Here is a 14111-nt window from a genome sequence, read left to right on the forward strand (position 1 = left end):
CGCTGAGAAAGTGACATCAGAGCAGGTGGACTGAAGGGAGGGAGCCAGGAGGCTGCCCTTCAGCCGTCATCATGCAAGGCAGCCAGACACCACCCAGTCAGTGCCAAGCCTTGTTGCTGCCTGGGTGCAGCCCACCCCCCTCTCCTTCAAGGGCCAGCAAGGCTCCAGGAAGCAGGGAAGTCCAAGGTGGGGTGGGTCCGGGCGAAAGCCAGCACCCTGTCTGCCTGGTACATCAGGCGGGCAGCCCCTCACTTGCTGGGCTTGGGGAGCCCCCTGCCCCCACCACTCCTTTTCTGGAGGCCCTCAGAGCTCAAGCCCACCTCAGGCCTGGCAGGCACAGCAGCAGCTTTCAGGTCTCGGGAAACAGGCCGCAGAGGGGCAGCCATCCGCCCCGTCACGGGACTGACCAGGCCTCTGGCCACATCAGCCCGAGTGTCGCAGGATCGCTTGGGGCGTGCGCGTGTATGCGTGTGCGTGTGTGTGTGGGGGGGGGGGGGGGCGGCTTCTCCCGGGCTCGCTCAGCCCCTCAATTCCGCCCTCCCTGTCACCCCCGCCCTGTCCCCCACAACTGCCTGGCGCTGGACAGCCCGCTCCCGCTGCCCCCTGGACCTGGAGGAAGGTCCCCCGGGCACCCGCGCTTGGCGAGCTCCGGGCGGCCGGAGGAACAGGTGCCGGGAACGGGTCGCGGGGAAAGCGCCGCTCCCGCACAGCGCCGCCCGACTTGCGTTCGGGCTGGACTCTCCCTCCGCCCCCGGCCCAGCTCGGGCCCCGCCCTGCCGTCCTCCGGGCGGCTCGCGGCCGAAGGAGGGGGCGGCTCCGGGCAGCCCGAGCCTGACGCAACCGGGAGAGCCTGGCGCGCCGGGACCGGTCGGGCGGGGGGCGGGCCCCGCTTCCGGGCTGGGGGCGGGCGCGGCCCGGAGCGAGCGCAGCCCGAACAGACGGCGGGGGACCGGAGCCGACAGGCCAGGTGGGCCCTGGGTCGGGTCCCTCCCGCTCTCCCTCTGCAGCCCCGGCCCCCGCGAGCCCCCCGCGCGCCCTCCTCCTCGTCTCCCCGCCCCGTCACCTGCGCAGGCTCCGCCCCGTCCCCGTGTCCCGCAGGGCCTCTGCTCCAAGGTCGAGCAGTTGGGAAGCAGGCCTTCTCTCACTTGCCACCCCCCACCCGCCGGCCCCCCCTTAGTTCCTCAAGGGCCAGAACCCCCAGCCCGAGGGCTCCCTCTGCGCCTCCACCTGGGTTTCCTCCTGACTCTGCGCACCGGATCTGGGCAATGGGGGCATTAGGCCTGGCGCAGCACTTGCTGCCTCCCCCAGGCACGCCGCACCCCGGGCCCGAATCCCCCGATGTCTCCCCACCTGCACATGACTCCAGGCTCCCCTGCTGACCACTGCCTTCCTCCAGTTCTCCCAGGACTGCCGCCTGGAGAGTCACTGCTGGATTGCCACCCTGTCACCATGGGTGTCCCAGAGGGGCGCTTCCATTTTGCCATCGACCGTGGAGGCACCTTCACAGACGTCTTTGCCCAGTGCCCGGGGGGGCACGTGAGGGTCTTGAAACTGCTCTCAGAGGACCCTGCCAACTATATGGATGCCCCCACCGAAGGCATCCGCCGCATCCTGGAGCAGGTGGCCAGGGCAGAGTGGCAGGGTGGTGGTGGGGGGAACATCTGGGCCAGAGGCCTGATGGTTCCTGTGGTTCCCAGGAGGGGGGCATGCCATTGCCACGGGACCAGCCGCTGGACACCAGTCGCATCGCCAGCATCCGCATGGGCACCACAGTGGCCACCAACGCGCTGCTGGAACGGCGGGGGGAGCGACTTGCACTGCTGGTGACTCGAGGCTTCCGAGACCTGCTGCATGTGGGCACCCAGGCCCGCCAGGACCTCTTTGACCTGGTGAGCTCACCCACGCCAGCGGGTGACCAGCTCTGCCACTCATGATTTCCCGGGGTGCCCTGGCCCCTTGGGGAGGGCACTCTTTGGAAGGGTCAGTGCTAGCCCAAGGCCACTGGCTGATAGAGAGGAGATTCTGGGCACTCATGGTGGGACAGTGCGCCACCCCTAGCCCTGAGTGGTCACAGGTTGTCCCGTGCCGGTCTGCCACTATGTCGCATCCTGGACCCTGACCCTCACCGCCACTGCTGGGTTCTGGGAAGGAGCTGCCCTTGTGGGGGTGGGGCAGTTGGCTGCACTAAGATGCCTCTGGGCAGAGCCGGCCCCTGGGTGGGCTTTGCTGTGGCCACCCTGTCTGACAGTGTCTCCTGCACCTGGTGGCTGACCTGTTGGGGGGGCAACTCAACCTGTTGGGAGTTGAGTTGGGCTCCCTCGACTGCCTTGCCCCCCCACCCCCGGGAACTTAGCCAGGACCTTCAGGCCTGGGCCTCCTCTGAGCCTCTGCCCACCCTCAGGCTGTGCCCATGCCCGAGATGCTGTACGAAGAGGTGCTGGAAGTGGACGAGCGTGTGGTGCTGTACCGAGGGGAGCCGGGTGCTGGGACACCTGTGAAAGGTGCGCTGCCTCAGGTGGGGGGGGGGACCGGGTGGAGGCCCTGACAGGCCTTTGAGGGGGCAGCTGGGGGCTTCCTGGCAGGCCGCACAGGGGACCTGCTGGAGGTGCAGCAGCCTGTGGACCTGGAGGCCCTGCGTGGGAAGCTGGAGGGGCTCCTGTCACGAGGCATCCGCAGCCTGGCCGTGGTGCTCATGCACTCCTACACGTGAGTGTGGGCCGCTGGGGCGGGGCCCTGGGTGGCCGGCTGTGGGGGGGTGGGTGGCAGGAGGCTCAGGGGCCCTGGGCGTCATCGCAGGTGGGCCCAGCATGAGCAGCAGGTGGGCATGCTGGCCCGGGAGCTGGGCTTCGCACATGTGTCGCTGTCCTCAGAGGCCATGCCCATGGTACGCATCGTGCCCCGGGGGCACACGGCCTGCGCAGACGCCTACCTCACGCCCACCATCCAGCGCTACGTGCAGGGCTTCCGCCGCGGCTTTCAGGGTCAGCTCAAGGTGAGGCGCCCCTGCCCCCTGCTCCCGGCCACCCTGCCAGGTCCTGCTCTGCCCCCTCACGGCCCACCCGCCCATAGGACGTGCAGGTGCTCTTCATGCGCTCTGACGGCGGCCTGGCGCCCGTGGACTCCTTCAGCGGCTCCCGCGCTGTGCTCTCTGGCCCTGCCGGGGGTGTGGTTGGCTACGCAGCCACCACCTACAGGGTGGAGGGCGGCCACCCTGTCATTGGCTTTGACATGGGAGGTAGGAGGGCCTGGAGGCGGGGGCCGGTGGCACCTCAGTTGCTGGGCTGAGCGATGCTGGGCCTTGGGTCTGAAACAACTCCTTACCACCCCACCCCATCAGGCACGTCCACTGACGTGAGCCGCTACGCAGGGGAATTTGAGCACGTCTTCGAGTCCAGCACAGCGGGTGTCACCCTCCAGGCCCCTCAGCTAGACATTAACACGGTGGCAGCTGGTGGGGGCTCACGCCTCTTCTTCAGGTCAGCCGCACGCCACGCCTTGGGGGGGCGGACCCCAGCCCTGCCTCCCGACCTGCTTCCAATTCCAGTCCCGTCTCCAAAGGTCGGGCCTCTTCGTGGTGGGGCCGGAGTCTGCAGGAGCCCACCCGGGCCCCGCCTGCTACCGCAAAGGTAAGCGCGGGCAGGCGGATGCTCTGCCGGGCCCCTTGGCACGCTGCCCAGGCCCAGCCCGCCCCTGCAGCCCCACCCCCACCGCCCACGCCTGGCGTCCACCTCCGGCCCCCAGCCCCCACACTGTGCACACCTCCCAGGAGGCCCTGTGACAGTGACGGATGCTAATTTGGTCCTGGGTCGCCTGCTGCCTGCCTCCTTCCCCTGCATTTTTGGGCCGGGAGAGGACCAGCCACTGTCCGCGGAGGCCTCCCGAAAGGCCTTGGAGGCTGTGGCCACTGAAGTCAATAGCTTCCTGACTAGTGCGCCTTGCCCGGCGCCCCCGCTGAGCCTGGAGGAGGTGGCCATGGGGTTTGTGCGAGTGGCTAACGAGGCCATGTGCCGGCCCATCCGGGCCCTCACACAGGTACACCTGGCTTTGCCCTCGCCCAGGGGTGGGGGGGCTGGGCGGGGGAGGCCACTGACCCCCCTCTGGTTCCACAGGCACGAGGCCACGACCCCTCGGCCCATGTGCTGGCTTGCTTTGGGGGAGCTGGTGGGCAGCATGCGTGTGCCATCGCCCGGGCGCTAGGCATGGACACCGTGCACATTCATAGGTGTGTCTGGGTGTGGTGCATGTGTCCAGGGGTTGGGGGGCCAGCTTCCGGAGGTGCCCCCCCCCGTCGCTGTACGGTCCTTGCCCCCATAGGCATAGTGGGCTGCTGTCGGCACTGGGGCTGGCCTTGGCAGATGTGGTACACGAGGCACAGGAGCCCTGCGCCTTGCCCTACACTCCTGAGACCTTTGTGCAGTTGGACCAGAGGCTGAGCCGCCTGGAGGAGCAGTGTGTGGATGCCCTGAGGGCCCAGGGCTTTCCCAGGTGGGGCTCTGGGGGCCGGCCAGGCAGGCGAGGGGCCTGCAGCAGCCTAGCCACCTCCTTTTGTGCCTGAACCCGTTTGGGGGGCAGTCAGGGAGGGCCAGCTCCGAGGGCATCCTCCATGGGCATCCCAGGCGAGTGCCCTGCCTGCTGCCTTGCAGGTCCCAGATCAGCACTGAGAGCTTCCTGCACCTGCGCTACCAGGGCACAGACTGCGCCCTGATGGTGTCTGCCCACCAGCACCCAGCCACTGCCCGCTCACCCAGAGCTGGCGACTTTGGGGCGGCCTTCGTGGAGAGGTGCGTGAGCTCCGCGTCCTGGGAGCCTGGCGCGTGGCCTGCTGGCCCAGCCGCCTTGCCCTGATGGCGCCCTCCTGGCTGGTGGCTGTGCAGGTACATGAGAGAGTTTGGCTTTGTCATCCCTGAGCGGCCGGTGGTGGTGGACGACGTGCGGGTGAGGGGCACCGGCCGCAGTGGCCTTCGCCTCGAGGATGTCCCGAATGCCCAGAGTGGGCCTCCCCGGGTAGACAAGGTTGGTGGCCCTGCCTGTGCCGCCCACCCGCACCCACTGAGACATGGGGCCAGGTGTGGATGGGGAGACCCAGGGAGGGTGCAGGACCTAGGATGCTCGCTCACCCAGCACCCTCCTCAGGTGACCCAGTGCTTCTTTGAGGGGGGCTACCAGGAGACCCCCGTGTACCTGTTGGGAGAGCTGGGCTATGGGCACAAACTTCAGGGGCCCTGCCTCATCATTGACAGCAACAGGTGGGCTGCGGCCTGGCCAGGGTGGAGCTGTAAGGGGAGGCCTGGGGTCACAGCTGCCAGGGCCTGGGTGCAAGGTGGGGCCCTGCCAGGGGTTCTCTGGCTCCAGGCTGCAGGAGCCTGACGACCTCGGGGGTGCCTTCTTGGTTGCGGTGTTCCCTGGCGTGGGGATGTGGGGTCCCTGGTTGGGAGGGGGTCTGGCCCGGCTCCTCTAGCCCATCTGCTCCCCTGCCCCCAGTACCATCCTGGTGGAGCCAGGCTGCCAGGCGGAGGTGACTGAGACCGGGGATATCCGCATCGGCGTGGGTGCCGAGGCCCCCAGCACGGTGGGTGCCCAGCTCGACCCCATCCAGCTGTCCATCTTCTCCCACCGTTTCATGAGCATTGCTGGTGAGTGGCTGTCGCCACCCCGCTCCCTGCTCCTGTGGGGTGGGGGGTTTGCACACTGGGCAGAGGCTTGTGCAGGTGGCCTGCTTGGCAGGGGTGTGGAGAGGATGTGTGACCTGGGGGAAGGCGCAGAAGCAGAATCCCTGCTGCGATGAGGGTGGGGGCAGCGTGCCCTGGCCCTGGGTGGCACAGCCCCGCTGCACCTGCAGCCTTGGGCCAGGTGGGTGCTTTTCTCCTGCCAGCACCATGTGATCTGGGGTTGCTGCTCTGTCTGTGAAGAGCAAATGGGCTCTGCACAGCGAGTCAGGCTCAGGGTCAGGCCCAGTGCTTGCTGGGGTGCTTGTCTCGGCGCTGGATTCTTAATGTACTAGGCAGGGCATAGGTTGATGTGGGGCGCCAGGCAGCAGTCGGGTGGAGGGGGTGCCTCTCACACAGGCAAGGTGGGGCTTGGCCATGGCCTCATGGTCTAGATGGGCCATTGCCCCCTTCGCGTCTTGGGTCTAGGCCTATGAGGTCTTGCAGGCGGCGGGTCCAGCCTGTCCTCATCCCAAGGCTGAGGGTGGGGTGGGGCTGGTGGGCAGCTGGTCGCTCTGTGCCCCCAGAGCAGATGGGCCGCATCCTGCAGCGCACGGCCATCTCTACCAACATAAAGGAGCGCCTGGACTTCTCCTGCGCCCTCTTCGGGCCCGATGGGGGGCTGGTCTCCAACGCCCCCCACATCCCCGTGCACCTGGGCGCCATGCAGGAGACCGTGCAGTTCCAGGTTTGCCGGCCCCGCCCCTCGCCCACTTGCTCCCCGGCCCCTCCCCCCTGCCCCCCATCCCTGGCCCACTGTGCACCTGTCTCCTGGCTTCAGATCCAGCACCTGGGGGCTGACCTCCATCCCGGCGACGTGCTGCTGAGCAACCACCCCAGTGCAGGAGGCAGCCATCTCCCAGACCTGACTGTCATCACACCGGTGAGGGGCACTGCCCAGGTACATTTGGGGGGGGGGCCGTCAGCACCGCTGACCTTTGCTGTCAACCCCTAGGTGTTCTGGCCTGGTCAGGCGCGGCCCGTGTTCTACGTGGCCAGTCGTGGGCACCACGCGGACATTGGGGGCATCACACCAGGTTCCATGCCCCCCCACTCCACCGCCCTGCAGCAGGAAGGGGCCGTCTTTCTGTCCTTCAAACTCGTCCAGGGGGGTGTCTTCCAGGAGGAGGGTGAGCCAAGAGTGGGCTCGGTGGGGGTGGGGCCGGCGCACAGGGCTGCTTCCTGCAGCCAGGCTGGGCTGGAGACTGGGGTGCAGCCTGCCGGCGCAGGCCTGCCTCCTGGCTGGGGGCCCCGGGCGGTGGCCCCACAAGGTGGTTACAGGTCATCTCTCGGAGGTATCCAGAGCGGCCGAACCAAGTTCTACCTGGGCTCAGGAAGCCTCAGTGATTTGGGGGAGGGGAGTCGGTCAGATACCCAAGGGACTGGGTGCAGGATTGGGTGGGGCTATGTGAAGGTGGACAGCTACTTGTGGTGTTTATAACTTGTGCTGGGTCTGCACTGGGTCTGAGGGCTGCCAAGACACAGGGCGCCAGGCGCCTAGGGGCTTCAGGCTCTTGGAGAGTCTTCCTGGGCCTCGGTCACTGGGCAGTGAGGTGGCGTGAAGGGTTCCAGCTGGGCGTGGGTGGGTCTGCCTGTGTACCACGAGTATTCCCTGTCCATGTGCAGAGGGGACGGAGGGGTCAAGGCTGGCCTGCCGGCCAGGCAAGCATGAGCCAAGGCGTGGGGTGGTGCGCTTGCCCTGGATGATGCTGAGCCTCAAGCTGGGAAGCAAGGTTGCAGACATAGATGGCTATTTTGGAGGTCAAGGTTGAGATGAGATGGGATTTGGGGGTGGGGCAAGGAATCCAGTTTGGACAGCTGTCAGATGGAGGTTCTGGCCTTGCAGCTGCAAGGAAGTAAAACCGAAGCTACAGCGGGATCTGGGCAGCAAGGTGAGCAGCCAAAAACAGAGACGGTCTGAGGCTGCAGGGGTCTGGAGCTGGGGGGGCATCCCAGAGTGGGAACAGGTGATGTGGGCAGTGTGGGAGATGGGGTGACCGAGCCAGGGGCTGCTGTGGGCGCTGAGGACACAGTGACCTAGGCCTGGCTGCTCCCTCGGTCAGTGTGGGGTGGGGTGGGGGTCAGAGGGCGGTGTGTAGGCAGAGGACCCAGTGGTCCTTGGAGAAGACTCTGACCCAGACTCAGGAGAGCTTTCCCAAAGCAGGGAGTGGCCTCTGGGGCCAGGACCTGTACTGCTTGCCAGAGGGGGGAGTCTTGTGCAGATATGTTGTGGGAGCAGGTGGCAGAGGCAGCCACGTTGATGCTCCTTCAAAGTGATCCGGCTCAGGTGCCTCCGGCCCCTGTGAGATCAGAGGCAAAGCTGCTTGTCGAGGCCCAGGGTGCCCTGGGGATCGGGGTGTGGGAAGGAGAAGGTTTAGCAGATGGGAGGAAGCTGGGGGTTTGCAGGACACTGGAGCCAGCCGAGTTGGAGGGACCAATGGTGGACCAACATGCAGAGCCTCCAGTCCCCGGCAGAGGTTCAGCAGGTGTGGAGCAGGTGCCGGGTGGTCCAGAACCTCTGAGGGTGGCTCAGCGGTGACCCCATCCATTCAGCGGTAACTGAAGCCCTGCAGGCACCAGGCAAGATCCCCGGCTGCAGCGGGACACGGAACTTGCATGACAACCTGTCAGATCTCCGTGCCCAGGTGGCAGCCAACCAGAAGGGCATCCAGCTGGTGGGCGAGCTCATTGGGCAGTATGGCCTGGACGTGGTACAGGCCTACATGGGCTATATTCAGGTAGGCCTGGGGGGCAGGACACGGGGGCAGTTCTGGGCCTGCCCTCCCTCCCTGCAGCTGGCCCACCTGAGAGGTGGCATGGCAAACCTACTTCCTGCCAGGCAAATGCCGAGCTGGCCGTGCGGGACATGCTGCGGGCCTTTGGAAGCTCCCGGCAGGCCCGGGGGCTGCCCCTGGAGGTGTCTGCCGAGGACCATCTGGACGACGGCTCCCCGATCCGACTCCGCGTGCAGATCAACCTGAGTCAGGTCAGTCTCGGGAGGGGGACCTCGCGGGGCGTTGGGCGTGGCCACCTGGCTGCTGACACGTCTCCCTCACTCTCTGGGCGGCCAGGGTAGCGCCGTGTTTGATTTCAGCGGCACCGGGCCCGAGGTGTTTGGCAACCTCAACGCTCCACGCGCCATCACGCTGTCTGCCCTCATCTACTGCCTCCGCTGTCTGGTGGGCCGCGACATCCCGCTCAACCAGGTGCCCAGGGCTGTGCCGTGGGTGGCAGCAGGCCCACCCCAAGTCCCACATCACCCAGAGCGAGCCTGGGGGCTACTGGTCCAAGTGTACCTGGCAGAGGTTCCTGAGAGCTGGCCCCTGTCCCCACAGGGCTGCCTGGCCCCCGTGCGTGTTGTGATTCCTAGAGGCTCCATCCTAGACCCGTCCCCCGAGGCAGCCGTGGTGGGCGGCAATGTGCTCACGTCGCAGCGTGTGGTGGACGTCATCCTGGGGGCCTTCGGGGCCTGTGCCGCCTCCCAGGTGTGGTGGCCAGTGGGCACCCCTCTGGAGCTGCCGGGACCAGGAGGGCCGTGGGCTGCAGTGGGCAGGGAGGGCACGCCTGCCTCCAGCCAGTGCAGCGGCTCCTTGCCCCTGCCAGGGCTGCATGAACAACGTGACCTTGGGCAATGCCCACATGGGCTACTATGAGACCGTGGCAGGCGGCGCGGGTGCGGGCCCCGGCTGGCACGGGCGCAGCGGCGTGCACAGCCACATGACCAACACGCGCATCACCGACCCGGAGGTCCTGGAGAGCAGGTGAGGGTGCAGGAGCGGTGGGGGGGGGGGAGCTGAGGAGCCGGACCGCCGGCAGGCTGCGCTCAGCCCCTGGCCTGCCTAGGTACCCGGTCATTCTGCGTCGCTTCGAGCTGCGACGGGGCTCCGGGGGCCGAGGCCGCTTCCGGGGAGGTGATGGTGTCATCCGTGAGCTGCTTTTTCGTGAGGAGGCCCTGCTGTCCGTTCTGACAGAGCGCCGTGCCTTCCAGCCCTACGGCCTCCTTGGTAAGCGGCTCCCTTCCCCTCCCTCAGTCAGGTCTCAGGCCCCACCCACCCCATCCCATCTACCCCCCCCACCCCACCATCAGCCCCCCATGTCTCTCACTTCCTTGTTTCCTGGGCCAGCCCCCCAACCTCCCCTCTTGTTGCAGGGGGTGAGCCCGGTGCCCGCGGGCTAAACCTGCTGATCCGCAAGGATGGCCGGACGGTGAATCTGGGCGGGAAGACCTCGGTGCCCGTGTACCCCGGGGTGAGGATCGGGGCCCGTCCTGTCCCATTTCGCCCCCTCTCGCAGGCCTCATCCCACAAAGTGAACAGAGTTGTAAAAATGACCAAAGACGGAGTTTAATTTGGCTCCTGAAAGATAGGGTGCTGCTGGCTGGGTCTCTGTGGGCCAAGCTGGGTGCTATGGATGCCCTGCCCCAGCAGTGACGGGACTGCAGTGAGAGGCAGGGCAGATCCCATGCCTGGGCTGAACCTGCACCTCTGTTCCACAGGACGTGTTCTGCCTTCACACTCCAGGAGGCGGGGGCTATGGGGACCCGGAAGACCCTGCCCCACCGCTGGGGTCACCCTCGCAGCCCTTGGCCTTCCCGGAGCGCGGCAGCGTCTATGAGTACCGCAGGGCACAGGAGGCTGTGTGAGAAAGGGCCACACAATAAAGATCCCTGAGGTCCCTGTTCCCATGGCAACCAGCCAGGCTCACATTTCACATCTCTGGCTGTCTTCCCACCTGTCCTGGCACCTGCCTCCTGCATGCCTGCCTTAGGAGGGCATGGAAACACGGAGCCGAAGTCCCACGGCCAGGTGGTCTGTGAGCCCTGCCAGGGCGGTGCTGAATGTCACCTGTTCCACCTCCTAGGGGTGGGAGTCAGGTTGAGGAGCTGTCCCAGCACCAGGAGGCCCAGCACCCTGAGCTCGGGCACTTACTGGGCTCAGAAGGCCTCCGGGCACTCCTCGGTATGTGATGTAGTCCAGGCGCCGGCCCCGCCAGGGCTTCGCTCTGCAGCTTCCCCTGAGAGGACCTGCCAGGTAGCGGCGGCGCCCTTCCTCCTGCTCCAGGGCCCTGAGGAGGGGCAGTATCACCAAGGCCGGGGCAGCCCTCCTTGCAGAGAGTTGCCGGGCCCCTAGGTAGCCACTCACCTCCGCAGCATCTCTGGGGAGCAGGCCACCGAGTGGCGGAGCTTGGAGGTTCTCAGCAAGGTTCCTTGGGAGGGTGGGGAAGAGCGGTATCAGTGGGAGCTTCGGCCCACGAGCCCTTCCCAGATCCGCCTGCCTGGAGTTGGGCACCGTACCCAGGGCCCAGGGCTGCTCCTGGCGCGTGCCCAGTCGGCAGGGGTCCTGGAAGCAGTGGAATAGCTGGTGCTCCTGCTCCTGCGCGTGGTCTGCAGAGAGGCGGGCGCTCGGTGGGCGGGGCCACGACGCCCCGCCCCGCCCCGCCCCTCTGTAGCCTCCTCTCACCTAGCGAGCAGTTGTCGAAGTTTAGGTCCCCCAGGAGCACGCTGAAGGCCACGGCCTCGTCACTCTGGCGGCTCTCAGCCTCGAACTGCTCGGCCCAGTCCAGCAGCAGCGTGAGCTGTTTGCAGCGCAAGAGCCCGTCCTCTGCGGAGCCGGGTGGGGCGAGGGTGGGCACAGGAAGGGGGCAGAAAGGCTCAGCCCCGGGTGCCATCCCGCGTCCTGGACAGCCAGCTGCACCGCCCCTGCCCCGCCCGGTCCCGGCCTGTGAGCCTACTCAGGTACTCCAAGGGACCCGCGGTGCGGGGTAGTGAGCAAAACGCCGGGGGAGGGGAGGTGCAGGCAGGGGTTGGGACTCGCCGCCGCTGCCATGCAGAGTGAGAGGGGCCCACCTGCCCACCAGCCTGCAAACCCGCCAGCCGCGCTCACCACTCGGCGCCTGCAAGTGCGTGCAGTGCAGGAAGCCCACGATGCGGCGCCCGTCCAGGATGCCCACCTGAGCCTGCAACACCGCGGACAGCCCGAGCAACCTTTGTGCATTCGACCCCCAAGCCCCGCCCCGTCCCTGGCCCGGGACTGCCGCGCGGGGTGGCCAAGTACCTGTGCGGAAAGTAGTCCCTTGGAGGCCAGCGCATCCTCGTGACTCGCGTAGGGGAAGCACCGGAAGGTGGCGCGCAGCAGCGGGTAGCGCGAGGCCAGCAGCAGCCCGCTGCCCAGCAGCTTGAGGTGCAGTCCAGGCTGCAGGCCGAATGTGCCCACGTCGTACAACACCGGGCCCAGTTTGGGTGCCAGGAGGCTTACCAGGCGGCGCTCTGCGCGGAGATCAAACATCTCCTGCAGGCACACGAAGTCCAGGCTCGCTGGCATGGCGCCTATCAGCACCCCGCATGGCATCCCCTGCTCTGGCGGACCGCAGTCGGTAGTCCCAGAGCGCGAGCGCCGCAGGCCTGCGAGCAGCACGGCGCCCACCGCCTCGGCCCGCCGCTGGCTGTGCTGCAAGTTGCTGAAGCGCGCCAACCCGTCGGGGAGCAGGCACAGGTTGGCGCTGAGGAAGCCGAAGCAGCGCGCGGGCTCAGCTGGGGGGTACCAGGGCGCGGGGGGCGTCCAGCACTGCGAAGGGGGCCAGTAGCAGAAGGGGCGGCGCCAGGCTTGCAGCAGCAGCCAGAGCAGCAGGCCCGGCAGTGCCAGCGGCAGACCGATGAGAAGCAGCAGCAGCAGCAGCAGCGCCGCTCCGGCGCCCACTGCTGTGCTCAGCCACCTCCAGTTGCTCGGGCGAGCCTTGGGCGCCCAGCAACCCAGCAGCTGATCTAGGGCCCAATAGGCTGGGAAGAGTAGTACGCGGGCCAAGCCGTGGAGAGAGTGCAGCACAGGGTGCGGGAAGGGCGAGGGCCGTAGGGCGCAGGGCGTCGGGGGCCAGTCAGGCAGGGATTGCATGGCGCGCGGGGCTCCACAGCAGCGGGGCTCTCCGACAACTCGTTCGCTTCCAGCGTGCTGGTGAACTCGTTCACGCGTCCGTGGGAGCTGCAGGGAGTCACGGGGGTCAAGGCCACGTGGCACAACCTGCGCACGGGAGCCTGCAAGGCTCGGTGCCTCGCGAACTTGCGAGTGCGCCAGCGGGTGGAGACGAGCGCTTTGGGGAAGTGGCCTTCTCCTTCCTCGCGCGGAATCTAGGCGGCGTTTGGAGAGAAAAGGGAAAGCGAAAGGGACCCCGGCCTCGCAGTCCCGCCCTCCCCTGGAGGCCGCTGAACCCCCAGACCCGCCTGCCCTCGCGCGGAATCTAGGCGGCGGTTGGAGAGAAAACGGAAAGCGAAAGGGACCCCGGCCTCGCAGTCCCGCCCTCCCCTGGAGGCCGCTGAACCCCCAGACCCGCCTGCCGAGAGCGGCTGCTAGGGCGCAGTCCGCACCAAGTGGAGGCCAGCACTTTTTCTTTCGAGCGGGCTGGCGCAGTGGTAGGGTCAGGAGTGCGGTTCGCGCAGCGTCCGCCTCCTCCCCGCTCCTGAAAGTCAGCGTGAAATCGCCCACTCACGCGCTCCGACAGCCTAGATTGCGGGATCTACCCAACCCCGCCGGTTTCGGTTGGCGACCTCCAGTACCTGAGGTCAAAGACACGCCCCCCCCCCCCCATGAAGGGCCGACCGGCAGCGCCCCGCGGAGCCCCCCCTGTGGAGGCAGCGCTGTGACCCTACCACAAAGGAAGCTTCCAATCTGGGGGGTCAGGACCGTTGGTCAGGCCCTGCACGGCGCTGGGCTGCAGGGGCCCGCGAGCCAAATGGAAGCCAGCTCCCCATCCGCAGGAGCCCTCGCTCCCAGGCTGTGGGATCCCAAGACTCAGCTGCCTCTGCTCCCTCGGGTGCTGCCCCGCCCTCCCTGGGCCGCGCACCTACGGGTCCCTACAGCTCCCAAGCTTGTCTTTCAAATTACTCTGAGGTTTGGGTCAGGGCTGCCCTTGGCACCTACAGACCACATGGAGGAGGAGGGGCTTCTGCCCTCCCCCCAGCCCCGGATTTTCCAGAAATCCCCGATCCCCTTCGAAATGACGATGCGCTGCTGGTTTGTCTCCCCGGAGGACAGAGTTTAGAGCTGTATCTGCACAGCTGTGGGTGGAGGCCTTCCCTGCCTCTCCCAGGGTCTGACTCACCTCCTGAAGCCGCAGGCCTGGGAGTGGGTAGGGCAAGGCGGCAGAGGCGAAGGTGCTGGGGCCAGAGGGCGCTGCCCCCCCACACACTCCCTCCTCTGCATCCCTGCTGGTTGCTGTCCTGATTCCTCTGAACTCAGCGGGGGGGGGCGGGGGGGGGCTCCTGCGTTCCCTCTGGCTGACAGGCAGGGGTGCTTCACCAGCCTCCTTGGCTGGGTCTGCATCCCCCCCCCCCTCCAGCCTCCTCCCCTCCCCTCCCCTCCCCCAGCAGTCCTCCCAGGGACCTGACTGGCCGGCACCTCCTAGCTTTCTGTCACC

General features: G+C 67.3%; 2 protein-coding genes across 3 annotated transcripts; one reads left to right on the forward strand and one right to left on the reverse strand.

Moving 5' to 3' along the window:
* The first annotated feature begins 883 nt into the window (after positions 1-883).
* Positions 884-10398, forward strand: OPLAH (5-oxoprolinase, ATP-hydrolysing). 2 transcript variants are annotated; one of them, XM_047785500.1, is made up of 27 exons: positions 884-967; positions 1397-1620; positions 1698-1889; positions 2402-2501; positions 2565-2706; positions 2797-2992; positions 3070-3235; positions 3338-3476; positions 3559-3626; positions 3767-4032; positions 4110-4222; positions 4315-4485; positions 4644-4781; positions 4875-5013; positions 5134-5246; positions 5482-5633; positions 6233-6393; positions 6487-6588; positions 6661-6835; positions 8259-8443; positions 8545-8691; positions 8777-8911; positions 9041-9190; positions 9309-9466; positions 9549-9709; positions 9856-9953; positions 10201-10398. In XM_047785500.1, the coding sequence occupies exons 2-27, from the start codon at positions 1450-1452 to the stop codon at positions 10345-10347; spliced, it is 3885 nt and encodes a 1294-aa protein (XP_047641456.1). In that variant the 5' UTR covers positions 884-967; positions 1397-1449; the 3' UTR covers positions 10348-10398. The 2 variants fall into 2 exon arrangements, with proteins under 2 accessions (XP_047641456.1, XP_047641457.1); XM_047785501.1 differs by having other exon boundaries at positions 2583-2706.
* LOC125130114 (sphingomyelin phosphodiesterase 5-like) lies at positions 10275-13293 on the reverse strand. Its single transcript, XM_047785626.1, has 8 exons — positions 11759-13293; positions 11588-11660; positions 11165-11305; positions 10999-11088; positions 10847-10910; positions 10634-10769; positions 10437-10561; positions 10275-10339 (listed from the first exon to the last, which is right to left on the reverse strand). Exons 1-7 carry the CDS (start codon positions 12590-12592, stop codon positions 10469-10471), a joined length of 1431 nt encoding a protein of 476 aa, XP_047641582.1. The 5' UTR covers positions 12593-13293; the 3' UTR covers positions 10275-10339; positions 10437-10468.
* Positions 13294-14111: the final 818 nt, after the last annotated feature.

Source organism: Phacochoerus africanus, chromosome 6 (assembly GCF_016906955.1).
Source record: "Phacochoerus africanus isolate WHEZ1 chromosome 6, ROS_Pafr_v1, whole genome shotgun sequence".
Lineage (NCBI taxonomy): Eukaryota > Metazoa > Chordata > Mammalia > Artiodactyla > Suidae > Phacochoerus > Phacochoerus africanus.